The sequence below is a fragment of the Histoplasma capsulatum genome, genomic scaffold, assembly GCF_000149585.1.
Source record: "Histoplasma capsulatum NAm1 scaffold_1 genomic scaffold, whole genome shotgun sequence".
In the NCBI taxonomy this organism is placed as follows: domain Eukaryota; kingdom Fungi; phylum Ascomycota; class Eurotiomycetes; order Onygenales; family Ajellomycetaceae; genus Histoplasma; species Histoplasma mississippiense.
In genome coordinates this window covers 5004816-5028692 of record NW_001813982.1, presented here as the reverse complement: position 1 = coordinate 5028692, position 23877 = coordinate 5004816, and the positions used below count along the sequence as shown (strand labels likewise).

The following is a 23877-nucleotide window of genomic DNA, read 5'->3' as shown; positions in this document are numbered from 1 at the left end:
TAACGCGTGCCTAGACGCTCTTATGATAATTTAATCCATGGTTAATCTCAGATCGGGTTCAACGCCTGATTTGACGCAGGAGTACGTTCCTCCAAGAAGAAGGCGAGGTGATCAACAAACTCCTGAGAACGAAACGCCAGAGCCCAGAGGACCCTTGCCAACGCCGGTGACGAACCGCAAGGCGACCCCTGGTGCCTTCGAACCAGACGACACGATCGTCGAATCGAACGAGCAAAACGAATCGAACGAATCGAACGAAGAATTTGAGGATCCGATTGAAGGCATCAACGAGATGTCAGGCAATACGGGTGGCCAGAGCGCTGGCTCTGGCTCTGTGAGTGAGGAGACTCGTATGAGATTAGAAATAGCTCGGCTTCAGCACGAGGTCGAACGAATGAAAGCAAGCAGGGGTGAATCCTCTGTCAGTAATGAAGAGCTCAGTGCAGATTTGGCGAATTATCTTCAACGGAAAGGTAGAACGTCTGCAATAGTAAAGATCCTTGGTGAATTCAGGGATCAGGTAAGGCCTATCAAGAAGCCTATCGTACTCACTGGCTCCGCGAATTACCCAATGTGGAAAGAAGAGATCCTCCTCGCAGCGAGGCAATCTGAAACGGATGACATTCTTAATGACAAGCAAATTAGTCCTGACGAGGATGCCAGCAAGGATATGCAACGTTTTTGGTCAGAACGGAATATCTGGCTATACAACTACATGTGGTCTGCGATCGCCCCGCAGGCCAAATCTCACTTTATTATACCCAAGGAGTCCCAACTATCTGCTTATTCTCTATGGTCTGTCATAGAAGATAATTTCGCTGAGAGGCCTGCTGTTCGCAGGACTCGCCTGTTCCAAGAATTGATTGAGATGACGTCGAAATCAAAGGGTTCTGATCGCGCGTTTATCGAACGTTTGATCGCAATTAGGACTGATTATATCCGCTTAGGATATAATGTTGAAGATTTCATGTTTTTCGACAGACTCCTTACGGGGGTTAGCAAAGGTTGGTCCTCTTTTATAAAGAACCGAATGGACGCAATAGAGAAAGATGAGAACGCCAGAACGCTCGAAGACGATTTCATGGGATTATGTCGAGATATTCTCCTACGATTGCCAGCTGCTGGTGAACCTCCTACCTTTGATGGGAAGACCCCTACGAATAACGCCCAAGATTCCAATAAGAAGGATAAAAAGGATAAGGAGAAGGAGAAGGTCTCTGAGGACAAGGACAAGAATTCTGCCAAGCCGGAGAAGAAAGGTAATAACGCTGCCAAAGCGTGTTATCATTGCCAAAAGGTTGGCCACGTTCAAACAGATTGCTGGTCGAAATTTCCTGAAAAACGCCCTACTAACCGCGGCGGAGGTAAGGATAAAGATAAGGATGGTACAGGCCCTGCGCCGGTTCATAATGTCGTTGAGCAAGTATTCCATACGACAGAGAAGGCGTATTCTACTGGCCAAACTGGCAAAGATACCTGGGTCCTGGACTCCGGATCAGGAGCTCACGCTACGCCTTGCAAAGATCTCATATCGATAGTGCCGCAGAAGGTTAATGTCATATTGGAGATGGCCGACGGATCGACGGCTCCTGCAACGGCTATAGGGAAGGTGGATATACCAGTAGAAGGAGCGAATCTGCCGCTGCAGGACGTCCGCACGTCCCCAAATTGGAGGTTAATCTTATGAGTTTTGGAAAGCTCGTACGCCAGGGCTATACTTATAAGCAACTAACCTACGGGAACACTCATTCGATCTTGCTTCTAGTACCACATTGACAGGCTAAGGCCAACACCACAGATATAGAAACTTCTACATATTTTAGTATGAGATGATAAAGCAGCCTCTATATCCAACAGGTGGGGGTGGAATGGACGTCCATTCCATTCAGGGTTAGAAAACCGACCAATCAGAGCAGGGCAGATTGGACGTACATTCCATTTGGTTTCAGACGTTGAACGTCCAATCAACCACGGAGTCAATTGACTTCAAACTTTGCATGTAGGCCGTAGTGGATATGAAATACAACATATCCAAATCAAAAGCGATAATTCCGCCGGGAAGGGGTTAAATTTTAGTGTCAAAGTCAATGAGTTGAGGTGCGATGTTTGATGGGGTAAGCCATCAACCCAACCAGACCCAACTAAATATATATATTTTCACCCCAGGCAACGGAGCGGCGCAAAGCGGTGCAAGATCAACAAAGTAAATAAAAATAGCAAAATATATAAAAAAACGGAAAGGCTTCATTCTGGAGTGATTTTAATCACAGAAAAACAAACATTAGTCGAACACGCTGGACCCAAACCAGTTGGACGTCAAACCCGTCCAACCAGGAGTCAGAGATGGAGAGCCAGCAGGGTGAAACCCACATCAGATAACAGCACATGCAGTCCCAGAATGGCCAGATGTGTGAGCAAGAGCACAGACAACAACATAAATGAAAGCATCACCAAGAATGAGGCTTCAACTATCCCCTCGTCCGTAGGTTTGTGCAAAATTAGCGTGGTTTCATTAGTGTATATTATACGAGATCTCATTGAATAATCAGTGTATTTTTGAGTATTCATTGGTATTAGTGTAATATATAAACCCTAATTAAGGATCGTAATAGATATTAGGATATACTATGAAATTCCGCCCAACATTGAGTTTTCAAACATAAAAGGGTATTTTGACACTCTGAACAGTCAGAATTTGATCTCCCTATCTTTTTATATTTCTGCTGGCCAATCTTTCATTTATATTGACACCAGGCACAAACACGCTGCTTTGGAAGAGAAATCCGTTGATGATTTAGATTAGAATTTGATCATTCCCTTGATAGATTATCATGAATCTAGATGTGAATTCAAAGAGTTCCTGGTAAAGCTTCTCATGAAAGCTTATATGAGAAGAAAGATCCTTCACTGAAATCCTCTGCTGCTTCATATATAGATATTGAAGCCGGTATGCATTAATAGCTGCGGAATCAATAAGTCAGTAGAGAATAGAAAGCCAGGTGTGATAGATGACTCTATGACTAGTATATGCTGCTCAGTATTGATTTGCTAGATGTACCCCATTCATATGATGATTATAATCACCTATAATCAATGGGTTATTCAGCTTCTTTTGTGATTGACCTTTAAAGACTTTTCTAACAATATTGACATTGATTGAGAGTTCCCCTGAGCATTTACAAGTACATTCAATAACTGCGTCCAATGAATGAATCGTAGTTAGTGCCAATACCATATTATTATCTTGCCAGGCAAGACAGAGAACATTCTCTTTTTCAATGACATGCAGAGTATTTCAGAGTATGGAATTTGAATGCTCTCAAAGCTCATCTAGTACTGCTGGAACCTGGTTTGAATGAGTGGTTCCACATGCTCCATACCCCTGTTGACGTAGTTCTTTGAATAAAGGAACTGATGTAAAGTAGTTATCCATTTCAATTGAATAGGATGTGACCAGCTGTGAGATAGAGATTTCATTAGATGTGGCATTCGGTGTAGCATTCGGGGGGGTGATATTCGGGTTGATATTAGGGCCAATATTATGGGTGATATTAGAGTCGATATTAGGGGTGGCATTCGGCATGGTATTCGGTGTATTCGGTGTGGATACCATAGAAAGCCGCTTCACCAGATTCACCACCATAGATCTGGTTTTTGTTAACATAGAGAATTGAAACATAGACATTATACCCTGCCAGCAGCTAGATCAGGAAAAAGATCATAAATAGTCATGTTCTGCTAGGCCAAATATCTTATATCTTCAAGGAATTGGTTTATTAGACATCTTGTATGTAATGTTGACTCCATCCAAAATATTTAACCATGATCTCATCAATGGAAATCTTAGAGTCAGGGGTATAGTATTTTCAGCATGCCATATGAAACTTAGTAGCTAATGACTCTATCTTATACCATCAATTCTTATTTTTGACCTCCGGGCGGCGGGCCTCATGAAGGTTAGATATATGGATATATCATTTAATCTGTTCAAAACGCATATGGGTCATATAGAATTGAATGGAATGAATAGAGTCTTGTTTCAGCTCATTCTGCCCGTATAGATCAATTCAATGGAATTTATGAACTTTCATATAGAGAAGAATGCCTATAAAGACCTTTATCTCTGCTGCATTGATATTTTTCCATGAACATTGCTGAATAGAAAGCTTTGAGAATATAGATATTTCAGAAATCTCTATATCTATATCTTGAGCTTTCTCATTCTTTTTCATTTCTGAAAGCTCTGAAGCTTCATCATCAGTATCTCTGGTATCTCTCTTTAATTTTGCATAGAGATTAGTAGAATTACTGATATTTTAAAAGCATTTCTCAGAGAAGAATAAGATAAACAGAATGTATGAACTGCTGATATTGATATTTGCAGAAATATTGAAAATTGAATCTCATGAGATAGGCAATATTGAGTGGAATTTCACTGATTCTAGAGGTGGAAGTTCTGCAATAACCTCCTCAACAAACTGTTTTCATTTTCTTGATGTTTTTGTTAGAACTAGAGAATGAATTAGTTAGCTAGGTCATTTGAATTGATTAATATAAGGAACTCACCATTGGATTTAGTAGGTTTCTCAGTGGATTCCACATTCGCAGGTTTGGGGGTTCCATATTCGCGGGTAGGGGGATAGGTGGGAGAAGATATGAGAATCAGGCAGGCAGGCAGACAGGCAGGGCTTCAAACATGTTGAATTCCATACACATTCTTAAGATCTACATGAGATCTTCAATCAGTGGATCTAAATGACCAATTATTATTCATATAAAATCATATAGGATTCTATTGGTTATGCCCAGGGCGCCGGTGCAGAATTCCATACACTAATTGAAACCACGCTAATTTTGCACCAACCTACGGACGAGAAATGTGATTTTTGTCGAGCTTTTAACATTTTTTTGTTGTTTTTCTAACATTACACAAATATTAACAAGTATTTCTCTTTATTCAGAGTCAGATAACAAACTGAATCTATTATTCACAACTTCAACTGCTATCATATTCTGCATATGTGTATCCCTTATTTTGTTTGAACAGAGGTTCTTGGTGACTTCTGTGATCTAATTTTTTGCCTCGCAGAAGATTCAGAGATAGCAGATTCAGAGAGTTGAGAATTCCTTCTTTTTTATTTATTGCTATCATTTACATCAGTAGAGACTGAGTTATTTGTCTGTACTGATGGCTTTCCTGATTTGGGAGCAAATATACATTCTTTTGAATTTGCAAAGTGAGGCTCTTTACAATTGGCAACCCATTGGAAGTTGAGACGTTGAAACCATTGGAAGTCGAACCCGCTGAACGAACCCGTTAACCCGTTGGACCCAAACCAGTGGGATGACACCATTTAAAAGTCAAACCCGCTGGACATGCCCGTTGAAGGTTATAGGGTTAGGGTTAAACTATCCAAGTTATACATAGTGCGTGGTCCGACGCGCCCCCGTCCGATTTTCTCCGTCCCTGATTGGCCGCCCGTGCGTGCTCCCGCTCCCGCCTCCGCGTGCCCGCAGTGGGGCCCGGTCACAGTCGAGCTCCCTCTTCCCTTCCCTTCCGCGGCAGCCAGCCACCCCATTACTTCAAACTTTGCATGTAGGCCGTAGTGGATATGAAATACAACATATCCAAATCAAAAGCGATAATTCCGTCGGGAAGGGGTTACATTGTGGTGTCAAAGTCAATGAGTTGAGGTGCGATGTTTGATGGGGTAAGCCACCAACCCAACCAGACCCAACTAAATATATATATTTTCACCCAGGCAACGGAGCGGTGCAAAGCGGTGCAGGATCAACAAAGTAAATAAAAATAGCAAAACATATAAGAAAACTGAAAGGTTCATTCTGGAGTGATTTTAAACACAGAAAAACAAACATTCACACCAGATCAGATCTGTCAAGTTTCACACAAAGACACTGAATGAAGGAAATATATATATATTCAATGCACAAGACAGACCCAGCATCGACATGGAACATCAATTATTTATCCACTGTGAATCATACCTCATTATCATATGCCGCCGGTGCAAGCACGCTGTGTGGCCAACAGAGATTGAACGGCATCTGAAAGGCAAGGCCCATCAGCTAAAGCATGCGGTGGTTCAGCAGATAAAGGAGAACATTGAACAGTGGGACAATGTGGCTCGAGATACTACACAGTTAACACTGCCCACATACTACACAGTTAACACTGCCCACAATACTGAATGAACCAATCCCGGAACTACCCATTCAAGATGGCTACAGGTGCCAGCGGGATCCCCAGTGTCAGTATGTGGCAGGGAACATGAACACCATGCGCAAGCACTGGCAGAACAAGCACAGCTGGTCGCCATATCCCAGAGGGAGCCGACCAGCGACACTCCATCAGCCCAGACCCCATGGATGAGCAGATGACTGAGGAAGAAGAAGAGGAGGAGGAGAAGGGACAGAGAGATACCCAGCCAGAAGAAGAAGATAAGTTCAAATCAACCAAGATCCAGATGGCATGTTTGGATTTTTGAATTGAGCTGCTGAACCAGCGGGTTCAGGTGGAGGATTATGAGTGCGCGCTGGTAGACGCGTTGGCGGTGCTGGGACGGGGGGAGTATGGATGGTGCGACGCGAAGAGCTACCCACCAATATTGTCACGGATCAAGAAGAAGATAAGTTCAAATCAACCAAGATCCAGATGGCATGTTTGGATTTTTGAATTGAGCTGCTGGACCAGCGGGTTCAGGTGGAGGATTATGAGTGCGCGCTGGTAGACGCGTTGGCGGTGCTAGGACGGGGGGAGTATGGATGGCGCGACGCGGAGAGCTACCCACCAATATTGTCACGGATCATCAAGGTGGCACGGTTATGCCACACGGTGCTCAACGACCAGGTCAACTTCCGGCCCCAGATGCAACAGCTAGGCAGGCTGATGGCGGTCAAGACACAGATGGTGCTGCTGACGGCCACATTGCCACCAGATGAGGAGGAGAAGCTGTGGTCCCACATGCACTGCACCCGAGCGGACATATCATTGTTCCGGGCGCGGACATGCGGTCCAAATATGGCATACCGAGTGTGGCAACCCATCATTGAAGGGTCAGAGTACGATGGGCTCAACCGATGGTTTCAAGCACCCAGCGTGGTCAGGTTCATCCAGGACCGCATGAGATGGACGGGAGAAGGGAAGGGGGTGGTGTACTGCCAGACAGTGAATCAGGTCACGATGATGGCAAGCACATTGAGATGCGGGGCATATCACCACCACCAGATCAACAAGGCCGGCATACTGGAGTGTTTCCAGCAAGGTCAACACCAGGTCATCGTGGCGACAAGTGCACTGGGCATGGGAATCGACATCCCCAACATCTGCAGCATCATCCACGTCGGACGGCCGCGATCATTGCTGGATTATGGACAGGAGAGCGGGCGTGCAGGGTGTGATGGACAGACCAGTGAAGCCATCATCATTGAGCCCGAGGGTATCAGTGCAGCAATGATATGGTCAAGAAAGGATGCACCATCACTGCTGGACCAGAAGCTGGTTGAGCGGTACATGCAGGCAGGGGGTGAGGAGGGTGATGAACCGATGGCTCGATGTCGACGGGTGGTGCTGGACCGGTACCTGGACGGGGAAGTGGAGGGTTACATGAGACGGCACTGCGGTGATCGACACACAGGGGAGTCCCAGTGTGACGGGTGCGATGCCGAGTGGGAGGCCAGGGAGGCCGTGTTCACCCCCAGCCCAGGTGGCACGCCCACGCCCACACCCAGTCCAGGCTACAGTTCAAGAGCAACAGCCAAGGATGACTCCAGCGAGGATGAAACCAGCCAGGAGTCAGAGATGGAGAGCCAGCAGGGTGAAACCCACATCAGATTCAACGGCACATGCAGTCCCAGAATGGCCAGAAGTGTGAGCAAGAGCACAGACGACAACATAAATGAAAGCATCACCAAGAATGAAGCTTCAACTTCAGGCGGGAGCAGCCCGGGTCAATGGAACAAGCAAGAGTCAAGTGAAATCAGTGAAGACACCAGGGGCATCCCATCAACAACCAGACAGACATTCCACAAGCAGGATGTCCGTCGAGGCCGGTTCATCATCACACACCAGCAGCGAGGGCAGAGGGCATTGATGGATGAGGAGGTTTTAGTGGAAGAGGCGCAGAGGTGGAAGGATCAGTGTTTGATATGTGCAAATTGCAAGCGGGAGGGAGTTTGACCATGAGCTGTACCAGTGTCCCCACGAGGAGAGCCAGGAGGCAAAGAGATGGATGATGACAGTGCGGAGCAAGATCAAATACACACAGTATTCCGGGTGCTTCCGATGCGGGATGCCGCAGTCCATATGCAACAGCTGGAAGACACAGAGGCAGTGTCCGTACAGGGGATTTTTGATCCCGACAGTGGCAATGATGATGTATGGGTGTCACAGCAGCTGAGAGAGTTCAATGTGAATGCAGATGATCAGGAGGCGGTGATTGAATTTTTGAGACAGAAGGTTGAGGGGCAGGGCATCGAGCACAACCGGCTGGTGGAGATGTTTTGTTGGCTGCGAGGGATATATCAGGAGGCAGAGAGGGGGAAGATCGAGTCAGAGGGTACAGGGGTCAAGTGATATCACGGGTGAGAGGCACCACAGGGGGATGAAAGACGTATATATATATAAAGGCAGGTGAAGCAAGAGACAGAGGGTAGGGTTACAAAGAGTGAGGGTAGAGGCTGGGGGGGAGGATGAGGTCGTCAGAGTCAGGGTTAGGGTTGAAAAAGAGTGAGGCTAGAGACAGGGGTGGGCAGTGAGGTCAGGATAGGCGGTTAAATTAGACGCAAACCCGTTAACCCATTGAAAGTCAAACCCGTTGGACCCAAACCGATTGGACGTCGAAGCCGTTGGACGTCAAACCCGTCCCAGGAGGGAATTAACCCGTTGGGAGTTGAACACACTGGACCCAAACCCGTTGGAAGTCAAACCCGTTGGACGTCAAACCCGTCCCGGGAGCCCATTAACCCATTGGACCCGAACCCGTTGGATGAACCCATCAACCCGTTGGACGTCGAACCCGTTGGATGAGGAAGTCGAACACGGTGGACACAAACCCGTTGGATGTCAAACCCGTCCCAGGAGCGCATTAACCCGTTGGGAGTTGAACACACTGGACCCAAACCCGTTGGAAGTCAAACCCGTTGGACGTTAGGGTGTCAAACCCGTTGGACGTCGAACCCGTTGGACGTCGAACCCGTCCCAGGAGCGCATTAACCCGTTGGAAGTTGAACACGCTGGACCCAAACCCGTTGGATGTCAAACCCGTTGGACGTCGAACCCGTTGGACGTCGAACCCGTCCCAGGAGCGCATTAACCCGTTGGAAGTCGAACACGCTGGACCCAAACCCGTTGGATGTCAAACCCGTTGGACGTCGAACCCGTCCCAGGAGCGCATTAACCCGTTGGGAGTTGAACACGCTGGACCCAAACCCGTTGGATGTCGAACCCGTTGGATGAGGAAGTCGAACACGCTGGACCCAACCCGTTGGACGTCAAACCGGTTGGACGTCAAACCCGTCCAGGAGCGCATTAACCCGTTGGGAGTTGAACACGCTGGACCCAAACCCGTTGGACGTCAAACCCGTCCCAGGAGCGCATTAACCCGTTGGACCCGAACCCGTTGGATGAACCCATCAACCCGTTGGACGTCGAACCGGTTGGATGAGGAAGTCGAACACGCTGGACCCAACCCGTTGGACGTCAAACCCGTCCCAGGAGCGCATTAACAGGTTGGACGTCGAACCCGTCCCAGGAGCGCATTAACCCGTTGGGAGTTGAACACGCTGGACCCAAACCCGTTGGATGTCGAACCCGTCCAAGGAGCGCATTAACCCGTTGGAAGTCGAACACGCTGGACACAAACCCGTTGAACGTCAAACCCGTTGGACGTCGAACCCGTCCAAGGAGCGCATTAACCCGTTGGAAGTCGAACACGCTGGACACAAACCCGTTGAACGTCAAACCCGTTGGACGTCAAACCCGTCCCAGGAGCGCATTAACCCGTTGGAAGTCGAACACGCTGGACACAAACCCGTTGAACGTCAAACCCGTTGGACGTCGAACCCATCCAAGGAGCGCATTAACCCATTGGACCCAACCCGTTGGACGTCAAACCCGTCCAAGAAGCCCATTAACCCATTGGACCCGAACCCGTTGGATGAGCCCATTAACCCGTTGGGAGTTGAACACGCTGGACCCAACCCGTTGGACGTCAAACCCGTTGGACGTCAAACCCGTCCAGGAGCGCATTAACCCGTTGGGAGTTGAACACGCTGGACCCAAACCCGTTGGACGTCAAACCCGTTGGACGTCAAACACGCTATCCAACAGGTGGGGGTGGAATGGACGTCCATTCCATTCAGGGTTAGAAAACCGACCAATCAGAGCAGGGCAGATTGGGCGTACATTCCATTTGGTTTCAGACGTTGAACGTCCAATCAACCACGGAGTCAATTGACTTCAAACTTTGCATGTAGGCCGTAGTGGATATGAAATACAACATATCCAAATCAAAAGCGATAATTCCGCCGGGAAGGGGTTACATTGTGGTGTCAAAGTCAATGAGTTGAGGTGCGATGTTTGATGGGGTAAGCCATCAACCCAACCAGACCCAACTAAATATCTATATTTTCACCCCAGGCAACGGAGCGGTGCAAAGCGGTGCAAGATCAACAAAGTAAATTAAAATAGCAAAATATATAAAAAAAATGAAAGGCTTCATTCTGGAGTGATTTTAAGCACAGAAAAACAAACATTAGTCGAACACGCTGGACCCAAAGCCGTTGGACGTCAAACCCGTCCAAGGAGCCCATTCACCCATTGGACCCGAACCCGTTGGATGAACCCATCAACCTGTTGGAAGTCGAGCACGCTGGACGATTATATCAGAAGGTAGAGGGGGGGGTTCAAAAATATTGGAGTTTTAAAGAGCATTATCCCATACAATAATGGGCCAGGGTTAGGGTTACAAAGAGTGAGGGTAGAGGCTGGGGGGGAGGATGAGGTGGTCAGAGTCAGGGTTAGAGTGAGGGGTGTTCAGGGGTCGAACCGGTTGAACGAACCCGTCAACCCGTTGGACCCAAACCAGTGGGATGAAACCATTTAAAAGTCAAACCCGCTGGACATGCCCGTTGAAGGTTATAGGGTTAGGGTTAAACTATCCAAGTTCTACATAGTGCGTGGTCCGACGCGCCCCCGTCCGATTTTCTCCGTCCCTGATTGGCCGCCCGTGCGTGCTCCCGCTCCCGCCTCCGCGTGCCCGCAGTGGGGCCCGGTCACAGTCGAGCTCCCTCTTCCTCTTCCCTTCTCATATCTCATGGCACAGATGCTGGTGGTACAGCAGGCAGTTCAGATGGCCGAGGATGGGCAGGTGGAGCACCCTGCAGATGCGCTGGATGCCATGCGTGAACGCTTCCTCCTCCCAGGAGTGGCTGCCCCCTTTGGCTGGGTGACCCGGCTGCGGACATTCGGCAAGCGAGTGCAGAACACCACCACGAGTCTAGGGTATGTCTACTGGAGCGATGACCAGCAGACTCTAAGCTACAGAGAGCTGCATCTAAGCATAGCAGGGCTCCGGCGCTTCGTGCGCACGCAGGTGGAGCTGACACAGCACAAGCTTGAGCAGCTCTTTCTTGTTCATGAAGAGGAAGCACGGGAGGTGGTAGTGCCACGCCTGGTGCTGGCCCAGCTGGCGGACAGCCCTACAAACAATCAGCGCGGCTGGAACTTCCTTCGAGCACCGCAGAACTGCAAGGCCCTTCCAACCACAGGGGAGCGATGGCTGCTGGACCGAGTCCTCACAACAGACAGGCTCCGGGCAGAGTGGGTAGCTGTACGGCCATCTGATCATCAGGTGGTCTGGGACACAGCAGTGGTAGATGACTATCTGCAGCAGGTGGATGGATTTCTTGAGCAGCTGCTTCTTGTGGTTCATCTCACTGGGGGCCAGCCTGCGCGGGCCACAGAGCTGCTCAGCATACGGCACAGTAACACGGTCTGCGGCCGCCACCGCAGCATTTTTATTGAACATGGGCTGGTGAGCATGGTGACAACCTATCACAAAGGCTACAGCATGACCAACTCCACAAAGATCATCCACCGCTATCTGCCAGCAGAGGTCAGTGAGCTGGTGGTGTACTACCTCTGGCTGATTCTACCTTTCGCGCGGGCGGTCCAGCGGCTTGCATATGGAGACAGTGATAGCCAAGGGGGGCTGCGGTCACCATTTCTCTGGCCGCGGGGGCATGGACCGTGGGACAGCAGCCGGCTGCGGGTGGTGCTTCAGCGCGAGGCAAAGACACACCTCCAGACCAAGCTCAATGTAATCCCTTGGCGGCATGCCGCCATTGCCATCTCGCGTATGCACCTGTCCTGTGGAGGGTTCAAGCGGGAATATGAGGCAGATGATGCGGCAGTAGACCAGCAGGCAGGCCATGGATCCTGGGCTGCAGGTACAGTATATGCGCGGGGGCTGCAGGAGGCACCAGGCCACATTGAGGAACGGCGTGTGCGGTACCAGGCTGTCAGCCGGGAGTGGCATGAATTCCTGGGGTTTAACCCGGGGGTGCGAAAGCGGGCACGGAACATGGAAAAGAGCGTTAGCAGAAAAGCTCAAAAACAGCAGCCATCATATGTAACAGTAGAAATAGATGACAACATAGAGCTATAAATGATTAAAGATATATATTTTTCTCATGCAATCATGAATTCCTGGGGTTTAACCCAGGCCCAGGGGTGCGAAAGCGGGCACGGAACATGGAAAAGAGCGTTAGCAGAAAGGCTCAAAAACAGCAGCCATCATATGTAACAGTAGAAATAGATGACAACATAGAGCTATAAATGATTAAAGATATATATTTTTCTCATGCAATTCATTATGACCAGATTTCCAACTTCAGCAGCTAGCTGTCATCTTTATAAATTTCAATACAAATCAGCGTTTCACCTCCGTTATAAAATGTATAATATTATATTTTCATAGACAACTCATCACAACCAGACCTTAAACTTCAGTAGCCAGTTATATTATATATAAAGAGTATGATATTTAATTTCAAGTCATAATTTCATCAGAAAATCATATTATTACAACATTAAAGTAGATAAGTTGTTTTGCAGAGTTATCAATATTAAATATATATATTTCCCCCTTGGGCAACTACCATCATCAAAACTGTCACAGATCAGCGAAATAACAATCAGACAGAAATTAACATCATACATTTAAGTATTGATCTGCAATTGCTTAGAAGCATTACAAAACTTAAATTTAGAGCAAATTATCATTGTCGAGTGAAGTGTGTTTATACTTCATTTTCAAAGAATATATATATATATATATATATATCAACTCAAGAATACACTATCCAACAGGTGGGGGTGGAATGGACGTCCATTCCATTCAGGGTTAGAAAACCGACCAATCAGAGCAGGGCAGATTGGACGTACATTCCATTTGGTTTCAGACGTTGAACGTCAAATCAACCACGGAGTCAATTGACTTCAAACTTTGCATGTAGGCCGTAGTGGATATGAAATACAACATATCCAAATCAAAAGCGATAATTCCGCTGGGAAGGGGTTACATTGTGGTGTCAAAGTCAATGAGTTGAGGTGCGATGTTTGATGGGGTAAGCCATCAACCCAACCAGACCCAACTAAATATCTATATTTTCACCCAGGCAACGGAGCGGTTAGGGTTACTAGATCAACAAAGTAAATAAAAATAGCAAAATATATAAAAAAACTGAAAGGATTCATTCTGGAGTGATTTTAAACAGAGAAAAACAAACATTAGTCGAACACGCTGGACCCTAAGCCGTTGGACGTCAAACCCGTCCAACCAGGAGTCAGAGATGGAGAGCCAGCAGGGTGAAACCCACATCAGATCCAACAGCACATGCAGTCCCAGAATGGCCAGAAGTGTGAGCAAGAGCACAGACAACAACATAAATGAAAGCATCACCAAGAATGAGGCTTCAACTATCCCCTCGTCCGTAGGTTTGTGCAAAATTAGCGTGGTTTCATTAGTGTATATTATACGAGATCTCATTGAATAATCAGTGTATTTTTGAGTATTCATTGGTATTAGGGTTATATATAAACCCTAATTAAGGATCCGCGTTAATAGATATTAGGATATACTATGAAATTCCGCCCAACATTGAGTTTTCAAACATAAAAGGGTATTTTGACACTCTGAACAGTCAGAACTTGATCTCCCTATCTTTTTATATTTCTGCTGGCCAATCTTTCATTTATATTGACACCAGGCACAAACACGCTGCTTTGGAAGTGAAATCCGTTGATGATTTAGATTAGAATTTGATCATTCCCTTGATAGATTATCATGAATCCTAGATGTGAATTCAAAGAGTTCCTGGTAAAGCTTCTCATGAAAGCTTATATGAGAAGAAAGATCCTTCACTGAAATCCTCTGCTGCTTCATATATAGATATTGAAGCCGGTATGCATTAATAGCTGCGGAATCAATAAGTCAGTAGAGAATAGAAAGCCAGGTGTGATAGATGACTCTATGACTAGTATATGCTGCTCAGTATTGATTTGCTAGATGTACCCCATTCATATGATGATTATAATCACCTATAATCAATGGGATTTTCAGCTTCTTTTGTGATTGACCTTTAAAGACTTTTCTAACAATATTGACATTGATTGAGAGTTCCCCTGAGCATTTACAAGTACATTCAATAACTGCGTCCAATGAATGAATCGTAGTTAGTGCCAATACCATATTATTATCTTGCCAGGCAAGACAGAGAACATTCTCTTTTTCAATGACATGCAGAGTATTTCAGAGTATGGAATTTGAATGCTCTCAAAGCTCATCTAGTACTGCTGGAACCTGGTTTGAATGAGTGGTTCCACATGCTCCATACCCCTGTTGACGTAGTTCTTTGAATAAAGGAACTGATGTAAAGTAGTTATCCATTTCAATTGAATAGGATGTGACCAGCTGTGAGATAGAGATTTCATTAGATGTGGCATTCGGTGTAGCATTCGGGGGGGTGATATTCGGGTTGATATTAGGGCCAATATTATGGGTGATATTAGAGTCGATATTAGGGGTGGCATTCGGCATGGTATTCGGTGTATTCGGTGTGGATACCATAGAAAGCCGCTTCACCAGATTCACCACCATAGATTCAGTTTTGTTAACATAGAGAATTGAAACATAGACATTATACCCTGCCAGCAGCTAGATCAGGAAAAAGATCATAAATAGTCATGTTCTGCTAGGCCAAATATCTATATCCTCAAGGAATTGGTTTATTAGACATCTTGTATGTATGTTGACTCCATCCAAAATATTTAACCATGATCTCATCAATGGAAATCTTAGAGTCAGGGGTATAGTATTTTCAACATGCCATATGAAACTTAGTAGCTAATGACTCTATCTTATACCATCAATTCTTATTTTTGACCTCCGGGCGGCGGGCCTCATGAAGGTTAGATATACGGATATATCATTTAATCTGTTCAAAACGCATATGGGTCATATAGAATTGAATGGAATGAATAGAGTCTTGTTTCAGCTCATTCTGCCCGTATAGATCAATTCAATGGAATTTATGAACTTTCATAGAAAGAAGAATGCTTATAAAGACCTTTATCTCTGCTGAATTGATATTTTTCCATGAACATTGCTGAATAGAAAGCTTTGAGAATATAGATATTTCAGAAATCTCTATATCTATATCTTGAGCTTTCTCATTCTTTTTCATTTCTGAAAGCTCTGAAGCTTCATCATCAGTATCTCTGGTATCTCTCTTTAATTTTGCATAGAGATTAGTAGAATTACTGATATTTTAAAAGCATTTCTCAGAGAAGAATAAGATAAACAGAATGTATGAACTGCTGATATTGATATTTGCAGAAATATTGAAAATTGAATCTCATGAGATAGGCAATATTGAGTGGAATTTCACTGATTCTAGAGGTGGAAGTTCTGCAATAACCTTCTCAACAGACTGTTTTCATTTTCTTGATGTTTTTGTATAAACTAGAGAATGAATTAGTTAGCTAGGTTATTTGAATTGATTAATATAAGGAACTCACCATTGGATTTAGTAGGTTTCTCAGTGGATTCCACATTCGCAGGTTTGGGGGGTTCCATATTCGCGGGTAGGGGGATAGGTGGGAGAAGATATGAGAATCAGGCAGGCAGGCAGACAGGCAGGGCTTCAAACATGTTGAATTCCATACACATTCTTAAGATCTACATGAGATCTTCAATCAGTGGATCTAAATGACCAATTATTATTCATATAAAATCATATAGGATTCTATTGGTTATGCCCAGGGCGCCGGTGCAGAATTCCATACACTAATTGAAACCACGCTAATTTTGCACCAACCTACGGACGAGAAATGTGATTTTTGTCGAGCTTTTAACATTTTTTTGTTGTTTTTCTAACATTACACAAATATTAACAAGTATTTCTCTTTATTCAGAGTCAGATAACAAACTGAATCTATTATTCACAACTTCAACTGCTATCATATTCTGCATATGTGTATCCCTTATTTTGTTTGAACAGAGGTTCTTGGTGACTTCTGTGATCTAATTTTTTGCCTCGCAGAAGATTCAGAGATAGCAGATTCAGAGAGTTGAGAATTCCTTCTTTTTTATTTATTGCTATCATTTACATCAGTAGAGACTGAGTTATTTGTCTGTACTGATGGCTTTCCTGATTTGGGAGCAAATATACATTCTTTTGAATTTGCAAAGTGAGGCTCTTTACAATTGGCAACCCATTGGAAGTTGAGACGTTGAAACCATTGGAAGTCGAACCCGCTGAACGAACCCGTTAACCCGTTGGACCCAAACCAGTGGGATGACACCATTTAAAAGTCAAACCCGCTGGACATGCCCGTTGAAGGTTATAGGGTTAGGGTTAAACTATCCAAGTTCTACATAGTGCGTGGTCCGACGCGCCCCCGTCCGATTTTCTCCGTCCCTGATTGGCCGCCCGTGCGTGCTCCCGCTCCCGCCTCCGCGTGCCCGCAGTGGGGCCCGGTCACAGTCGAGCTCCCTCTTCCCTTCCCTTCCGCGGCAGCCAGCCACCCCATTACTTCAAACTTTGCATGTAGGCCGTAGTGGATATGAAATACAACATATCCAAATTAAAAGCGATAATTCCGTCGGGAAGGGGTTACATTGTGGTGTCAAAGTCAATAAGTTGAGGTGCGATGTTTGATGGGGTAAGCCACCAACCCAACCAGACCCAACTAAATATATATATTTTCACCCAGGCAACGGAGCGGTGCAAAGCGGTGCAGGATCAACAAAGTAAATAAAAATAGCAAAACATATAAGAAAACTGAAAGGCTTCATTCTGGAGTGATTTTAAACACAGAAAAACAAACATTCACACCAGATCAGATCTGTCAAGTTTCACACAAAGACACTGAATGAAGGAAATATATATATATTCAATGCACAAGACAGACCCAACATCGACATGGAACATCGATTATTTATCCACTGTGAATCATACCTCATTATCATATGCCGCCGGTGCAAGCACGCTGTGTGGCCAACAGAGATTGAACGGCATCTGAAAGGCAAGGCCCATCAGCTAAAGCATGCGGTGGTTCAGCAGATAAAGGAGAACATTGAACAGTGGGACAATGTGGCTCGAGATACTACACAGTTAACACTGCCCACAATACTGAATGAACCAATCCCGGAACTACCCATTCAAGATGGCTACAGGTGCCAGCGGGATCCCCAGTGCCAGTATGTGGCAGGGAACATGAACACCATGCGCAAGCACTGGCAGAACAAGCACAGCTGGTCGCCATATCCCAGCCGTGGCCGTACAGCGCCACAAAAGCGTACGGCAGCACAGGATGAGGTGGACAGATCATGCCAGAAGGTGCAGTTCCAGCAGATATTTGCATCGCGCAAGGGCTCCCACTACATACAGATCCAGACTAAGGAGACTACTGAGCATACCGGCACGCCAGACCAGAACAGAGCCAGCCAGGCCATTGATGAGCTGGAGCGATTTTACCAGGAACAGCAACGGCAGACCAGCAATGTCATCCAGGCCGGGGAGCACGATGAAGCCAACCCATGGCTGCGGCGGACCAGATGGCCGGTGTACTTGACCAACATCGCACCCAATGATCTGGTCAACTGCGTCCAGCGGCCCGACGATGACACCACGTGCCCAGATGAACTGGCCGCGAGGGCCATCTGGGAGGCCATGGGTCAGGTTGCCCGTACCAGCCAGCGAGTCATCACACGGCTGGGCCACTTCGTCCGCATCGAGGCCATCCGCACAGAGCGACACCAGACCCGGCACACCCCGTTGCAGGCGTACATGGACGAGGAGAGCATCGCCGAGCACGTGAGGCCATGGCAGCAGATGTTGATGTTTTTCGCCCGAACGCAGGTCGAGCATGAATGGACGAGCCCACAGTACCGGTTCACACCACGGCAGCGCAAGACATGGAGGGTATTATGGCAGGTAGCCACCACAGAGGGAGCCGACCAGCGACACCCCATCAGCCCAGACCCCATGGATGAGCAGATGACTGAGGAAGAAGAAGAGGAGGAGGAGAAGGGACAGAGAGATACCCAGTCAGAAGAAGAAGATAAGTTCAAATCAACCAAGATCCAGATGGCATGTTTGGATTTTTGCATTGAGCTGCTGAACCAGCGGGTTCAGGTGGAGGATTATGAGTGCGCGCTGGTAGACGCGTTGGCGGTGCTGGGACGGGGGGAGTATGGATGGTGCGACGCGGAGAGCTACCCACCAATGTTGTCACGGATCATCAAGGTGGCACGGTTCATGGTGGTGCACAAGGCGCTGCGACTGGACGCCAATGCATCCGACATGCTGGCCAGGAACCAAGCAAGCCAGATGGTGGGAGAGTGGGCCGTGGTGAGCCCCATGGAGGAGGCGGATTACACGTTCACAGGCAACCAGAATGAAGGGTATGAAAGTGACAGCGGCAGGACCAGTGCCAGTTCCAACCCCCCATCATCACCGCCCACATCGTCCCCACGCAGCGATGATCCCCCGGCCACGATATCCATCGGCGGGTCAACTTCAAACAACAGAAAGCAGCGATCGTTTCAGGAATGGCTTGAGCTGTTCATGGAGGCATTCATGGTCCGCGGCACACACAGTCCCATGCAGTGGATGCTGGACCTGCGCACGTATGGATTGAAGGTGCACTACAGCAACACCACACCCGGCCACGTCGGCTGGATGGGAGGGGATGAGCTGCTGTACAAGGACATGCACTTCACCATGGGCGACTTCCGGGGCTTCACACACGGGCTGGTGGGAGCGACGAGGCGGATCCTGCGGGAGGAGTTGTTGTTTGAGAATGAGCTGAATGGACAGCAGCCACCAGCCATCCCATGGTCCACGATGCGGGATGACCCCACCCAGGGAGGGACGGGGTGGAATTTTTTAAAGGACAGCCGCACGCGGTGGCCGGTGGATGGGGCACAGTGGTTGATGCAGCAGATGCGCATACAGCCCGGGATGCAGCGGCGGTTCATCCAGCGAGAGCACAGCGACCGGCCCCGTTTGGCAATCAAGGCGATCAACGCATACCTGCGCTGGGTGGTGAGATTCCGGGAGAAGCTGAGCGTGGCGGTGCATGTCACGGCGGGCCAACCGGCACGGGCGCCCGAGCTGCTCAGCGTCCGACACATCAACACCGAGAACGGGGGCCACCGCAACATATTCATAGAGGATGGGATGGTGGTGTTCGTCACGCGGTACCACAAGGGGTTTCATGCATCCAACGACATCAAGGTGATCCACCGGTATCTGCCAAGGGAGGTCGGGGAACTGGTGGTGTGGTATTTATGGCTGGTGCTCCCATTCGCCCAGCGGCTGCAGGAGTATCGACGACGGATCCGAGAGGAAGAGGGAAATCCAGAAGAGGAGAACGCCAACCAACGGGGGGCATACATGTGGGGAGGAGACCCCGACGGGCGGGCCTGGACGTCCGAGCGTTTCCGGGAGGTGTTGAAACGGGAGACCCGCATCGGGCTACATGGTCAGGGGTTGAACCTGGCAGCATACCGGAACATCGCCATCGCGATCAGCAGGCAGTTCATGCGCCCATCCAGCGCGTTCAAAAACAACAGCCAGCAGGAAGAGGAGGAGCAGGTGGCCGGCAGCAATGGAGATGAAGATGAACCCATGGACCCCGAGGAATGGCTGGGACGGATCACAGACATGCAAGCGGCCCACACATCACACGTGGCCGGCATGGTGTACGCACGAGGGATCACGGAGCAGGCCGGGACCACACACCGGCGCCGTGAGATGTTCCGGTTGAGCAGCACAGACTGGCACCGGTTTTTAGGGTTCGAGTCGGCAACGACCGAGAAGACGACGAGGGATGCGGTGCTGGGAAAACGCAAGCGGGCACCATGGGAGACAGAGGCCGAGGAGGGGCGTATGGAGCGTCGATTTCAGCTGCAGCAGACCGACATGGAGGCCGAGCTGCAGCGGATGATGGGTGACAAGGCACTGAAGTTTCGAGGGGTGCAGGCGGCAGCGATACGGGCCATCCAGGACGGTGAAAGTCCCGTGGTGGCCATCATGCCAACCGGAGGGGGGAAGAGCATGATGTTCATGTTGCCCGCGTGGGTTGCACCCGGGGGAACAACGGTGGTGGTGGTTCCACTGGTGGCGCTGCGAGGGGACATGCAGCGGAGGTGCGAGGAGCTGGGGATATCATGTGTGGAGTGGGAGAGCCGAAGACCGCCCGATGAAGCATCGATGGTGCTGGTGACACCCGAGTCCGCATTGAGCGAGGACTTCATCACATTTTTGAACCGACAGCGGCTGAACCACCGACTGGACCGGATCGTCATCGATGAATGCCACACGGTGCTCAACGACCAGGTCAACTTCCGGCCCCAGATGCAACAGCTCGGCAAGCTGATGGCGGCCAAGACACAGATGGTGCTGCTGACGGCCACACTGCCACCCGGTGAGGAGGAGAAGCTGTGGTCCCGCATGCACTGCACCCGAGCGGACATATCATTGTTCCGGGCGCGGACATGCCGTCCAAATGTGGCATACCGAGTGTGGCAACCCATCATTGAAGGGTCAGAGTACGGTGGGCTCAACCGATGGTTTCAAGCACCCAGCGTGGTCAGGTTCATCCAGGACCGCATGAGACGGACGGGAGAAGGCAAGGGGGTGGTGTACTGCCAGACGGTGAATCAGGTCACGACGATGGCAAGCGCATTGGGGTGCGAGGCATATCACCACCACCAGATCGACAAGGCCGGCATACTGGAGCGTTTCCGACAAGGTCAATACCAGGTCATCGTGGCGACAAGTGCACTGGGCATGGGCATCGACATCCCCAACATCCGCAGCATCATCCACGTCGGACGGCCGCGATCATTGCTGGATTATGGACAGGAGAGCGGGCGTGCAGGGCGTGATGGACAGGCCAGTGAAGCCATCATCATTGAGCCCGAGGGTATCAGTGCAGCAATGATATGGTCAAGAAAGGATGCACCATCACTGCTGGACCAGAAGCTGGTTGAGCGGTACATGCAGGCAGGGGGTGAGGAGGGTGATGAACCGATGGCTCGATGTCGACGGGTGGTGCTGGACCGGTACCTGGACGGGGAAGTGGAGGGTTACATGAGACGGCACTGCGGTGATCGACACACAGGGGAGTCCCAGTGTGACGGGTGCGATGCCGAGTGGGAGGCCAGGGAGGCCGTGTTCACCCCCAGCCCAGGTGGCACGCCCACGCCCACACCCAGTCCAGGCTACAGTTCAAGAGCAACAGCCAAGGATGACTCCAGCGAGGATGAAACCAGCCAGGAGTCAGAGATGGAGAGCCAGCAGGGTGAAACCCACATCAGATTCAACGGCACATGCAGTCCCAGAATGGCCAGAAGTGTGAGCAAGAGCACAGACGACAACATAAATGAAAGCATCACCAAGAATGAAGCTTCAACTTCAGGCGGGAGCAGCCCGGGTCAATGGAACAAGCAAGAGTCAAGTGAAATCAGTGAAGACACCAGGGGCATCCCATCAACAACCAGACAGACATTCCACAAGCAGGATGTCCGTCGAGGCCGGTTCATCATCACACACCAGCAGCGAGGGCAGAGGGCATTGATGGATGAGGAGGTTTTAGTGGAAGAGGCGCAGAGGTGGAAGGATCAGTGTTTGATATGTGCAAGTGGCAAGCGGGAGTTTGACCATGAGCTGTACCAGTGTCCCCACGAGGAGAGCCAGGAGGCGAAGAGATGGATGATGACAGTGCGGAGCAAGATCAAATACACACGGTATTCCGGGTGCTTCCGATGCGGGATGCCGCAGTCCATATGCAACAGCTGGAAGACACAGAGGCAGTGTCCGTACAGGGGATTTTTGATCCCGACGGTAGCAATGATGGTGTATGGGTGTCATGCAGGGCAGATGAAGCAGGCGTGGAGACAGCGGCTGAGAGAGTTCAATGTGGATGCAGATGATCAGGAGGCGGTGATTGAATTTTTGGGACAGAAGGTTGAGGGGCAGGGCATCGAGCACAACCAGCTGGTGGAGATGTTTTGTTGGCTGCGAGGGATATATCAGGAGGCAGAGAGGGGGAAGATGGAGTCAGAGGGTACAGAGGTCAAGTGATATCATGGGTGAGGGGCACATCACGGGTGAGAGGCACCACAGGAGGATGAAAGATGTATATATATATAAAGGCAGGTGAAGCAAGAGACAGAGGGTAAAGGGATATAACATCGAGAGAAAGTAGATCAGGTTCAAAGGATCAGTTTCAAACAGTATCATCCCATATGATAATGGGTCAGGGTCAGGGTTACAAAGAGGTAGGGTAGACGCTCGGGGGGAGGATGAGGTGGTCAGAGTCAGGGTTAGGGTTGACAAAGAGTGAGGCTAGAGACAGGGGTGGGCAGTGAGGTCAGGATAGGCGGTTAAATTAGACGCAAACCCGTTAACCCATTGAAAGTCAAACCCGTTGGACCCAAACGCGTTGGATGTCGAACCCGTCCAAGGAGCGCATTAACCCGTTGGAAGTCGAACACGCTGGACACAAACCCGTTGGATGTCAAACCCGTTGGACGTCGAACCCGTTGGACGTCGAACCCGTCCCAGGAGCGCATTAACCCGTTGGAAGTCGAACACGCTGGACCCAAACCCGTTGGATGTCAAACCCGTTGGACGTCGAACCCGTTGGACGTCGAACCCGTCCCAGGAGCGCATTAACCCGTTGGGAGTTGAACACGCTGGACCCAAACCCGTTGGACGTTGAACCCGTTGGATGAGGAAGTCGAACACGCTGGACCCAACCCGTTGGACGTCAAACCCGTCCCAGGAGCGCATTAACCCGTTGGGAGTTGAACACGCTGGACCCAAACCCGTTGGACGTCGAACCCGTCCCAGGAGCGCATTAACCCGTTGGGAGTTGAACACGCTGGACCCAAACCCGTTGGACGTTGAACCCGTTGGATGAGGAAGTCGAACACGCTGGACCCAACCCGTTGGACGTCAAACCCGTCCCAGTAGCGCATTAACCCGTTGGGAGTTGAACACGCTGGACCCAAACCCGTTGGATGTCGAACCCGTCCTTGGAGCGCATTAACCCATTGGACCCGAACCCTTTTAGATGAACCCATCAACCCGTTGGACGTCGAACCGGTTGGATGAGGAAGCCCAACACGCTGGACCCTCCCCGTTGGACGTCAAACTCTTCCCAACAGCGCATTAACCCGTTTGGCGTTGATCACGCTGGACCCAACCCGGTGGACTGCAAACCCGTCCCAGGAGCGCATTTCCCCGTTTGATCCTAAACCTATTGGATGACCCCATCTA

General features: G+C 48.9%; 9 protein-coding genes across 9 annotated transcripts; 6 read left to right on the top strand and 3 right to left on the bottom strand.

Moving 5' to 3' along the window:
- Positions 1-37: 37 nt before the first annotated feature.
- On the top strand, positions 38-2363 carry HCAG_01418 (predicted protein; the record flags this gene model as incomplete). Its single annotated transcript, XM_001544321.1, has 6 exons — positions 38-1364; positions 1392-1651; positions 1824-1890; positions 2004-2097; positions 2167-2203; positions 2286-2363. 6 exons carry the CDS (start codon positions 38-40, stop codon positions 2361-2363), a joined length of 1863 nt encoding a protein of 620 aa, XP_001544371.1.
- A 717-nt stretch (positions 2364-3080) lies between these two features.
- Positions 3081-3583, bottom strand: HCAG_01417 (predicted protein; the record flags this gene model as incomplete). Its single annotated transcript, XM_001544320.1, has 2 exons — positions 3081-3084; positions 3381-3583. 2 exons carry the CDS (start codon positions 3581-3583, stop codon positions 3081-3083), a joined length of 207 nt encoding a protein of 68 aa, XP_001544370.1.
- A 2656-nt stretch (positions 3584-6239) lies between these two features.
- HCAG_01416 (predicted protein) lies at positions 6240-8197 on the top strand (the record flags this gene model as incomplete). The annotated part of the gene is made up of 3 exons (XM_001544319.1): positions 6240-6273; positions 6549-6589; positions 6722-8197. The coding sequence occupies 3 exons, from the start codon at positions 6240-6242 to the stop codon at positions 8195-8197; spliced, it is 1551 nt and encodes a 516-aa protein (XP_001544369.1).
- A 1623-nt stretch (positions 8198-9820) lies between these two features.
- On the top strand, positions 9821-10270 carry HCAG_01415 (predicted protein; the record flags this gene model as incomplete). Its single annotated transcript, XM_001544318.1, has 1 exon — positions 9821-10270. The coding sequence occupies one exon, from the start codon at positions 9821-9823 to the stop codon at positions 10268-10270; it is 450 nt and encodes a 149-aa protein (XP_001544368.1).
- Positions 10271-11141: 871 nt separating this feature from the next.
- HCAG_01414 (predicted protein) lies at positions 11142-12686 on the top strand (the record flags this gene model as incomplete). Its single annotated transcript, XM_001544317.1, has 1 exon — positions 11142-12686. One exon carries the CDS (start codon positions 11142-11144, stop codon positions 12684-12686), a length of 1545 nt encoding a protein of 514 aa, XP_001544367.1.
- A 715-nt stretch (positions 12687-13401) lies between these two features.
- On the top strand, positions 13402-14076 carry HCAG_01413 (predicted protein; the record flags this gene model as incomplete). Its single annotated transcript, XM_001544316.1, has 3 exons — positions 13402-13423; positions 13537-13630; positions 13815-14076. 3 exons carry the CDS (start codon positions 13402-13404, stop codon positions 14074-14076), a joined length of 378 nt encoding a protein of 125 aa, XP_001544366.1.
- Positions 14077-14616: 540 nt separating this feature from the next.
- On the bottom strand, positions 14617-15119 carry HCAG_01412 (predicted protein; the record flags this gene model as incomplete). The annotated part of the gene is made up of 2 exons (XM_001544315.1): positions 14617-14620; positions 14917-15119. 2 exons carry the CDS (start codon positions 15117-15119, stop codon positions 14617-14619), a joined length of 207 nt encoding a protein of 68 aa, XP_001544365.1.
- A 1835-nt stretch (positions 15120-16954) lies between these two features.
- On the bottom strand, positions 16955-17113 carry HCAG_01411 (predicted protein; the record flags this gene model as incomplete). Its single annotated transcript, XM_001544314.1, has 1 exon — positions 16955-17113. One exon carries the CDS (start codon positions 17111-17113, stop codon positions 16955-16957), a length of 159 nt encoding a protein of 52 aa, XP_001544364.1.
- Positions 17114-17505: 392 nt separating this feature from the next.
- On the top strand, positions 17506-22677 carry HCAG_01410 (conserved hypothetical protein; the record flags this gene model as incomplete). Its single annotated transcript, XM_001544313.1, has 1 exon — positions 17506-22677. The coding sequence occupies one exon, from the start codon at positions 17506-17508 to the stop codon at positions 22675-22677; it is 5172 nt and encodes a 1723-aa protein (XP_001544363.1).
- Between the last annotated feature and the right edge of the window lie 1200 nt (positions 22678-23877).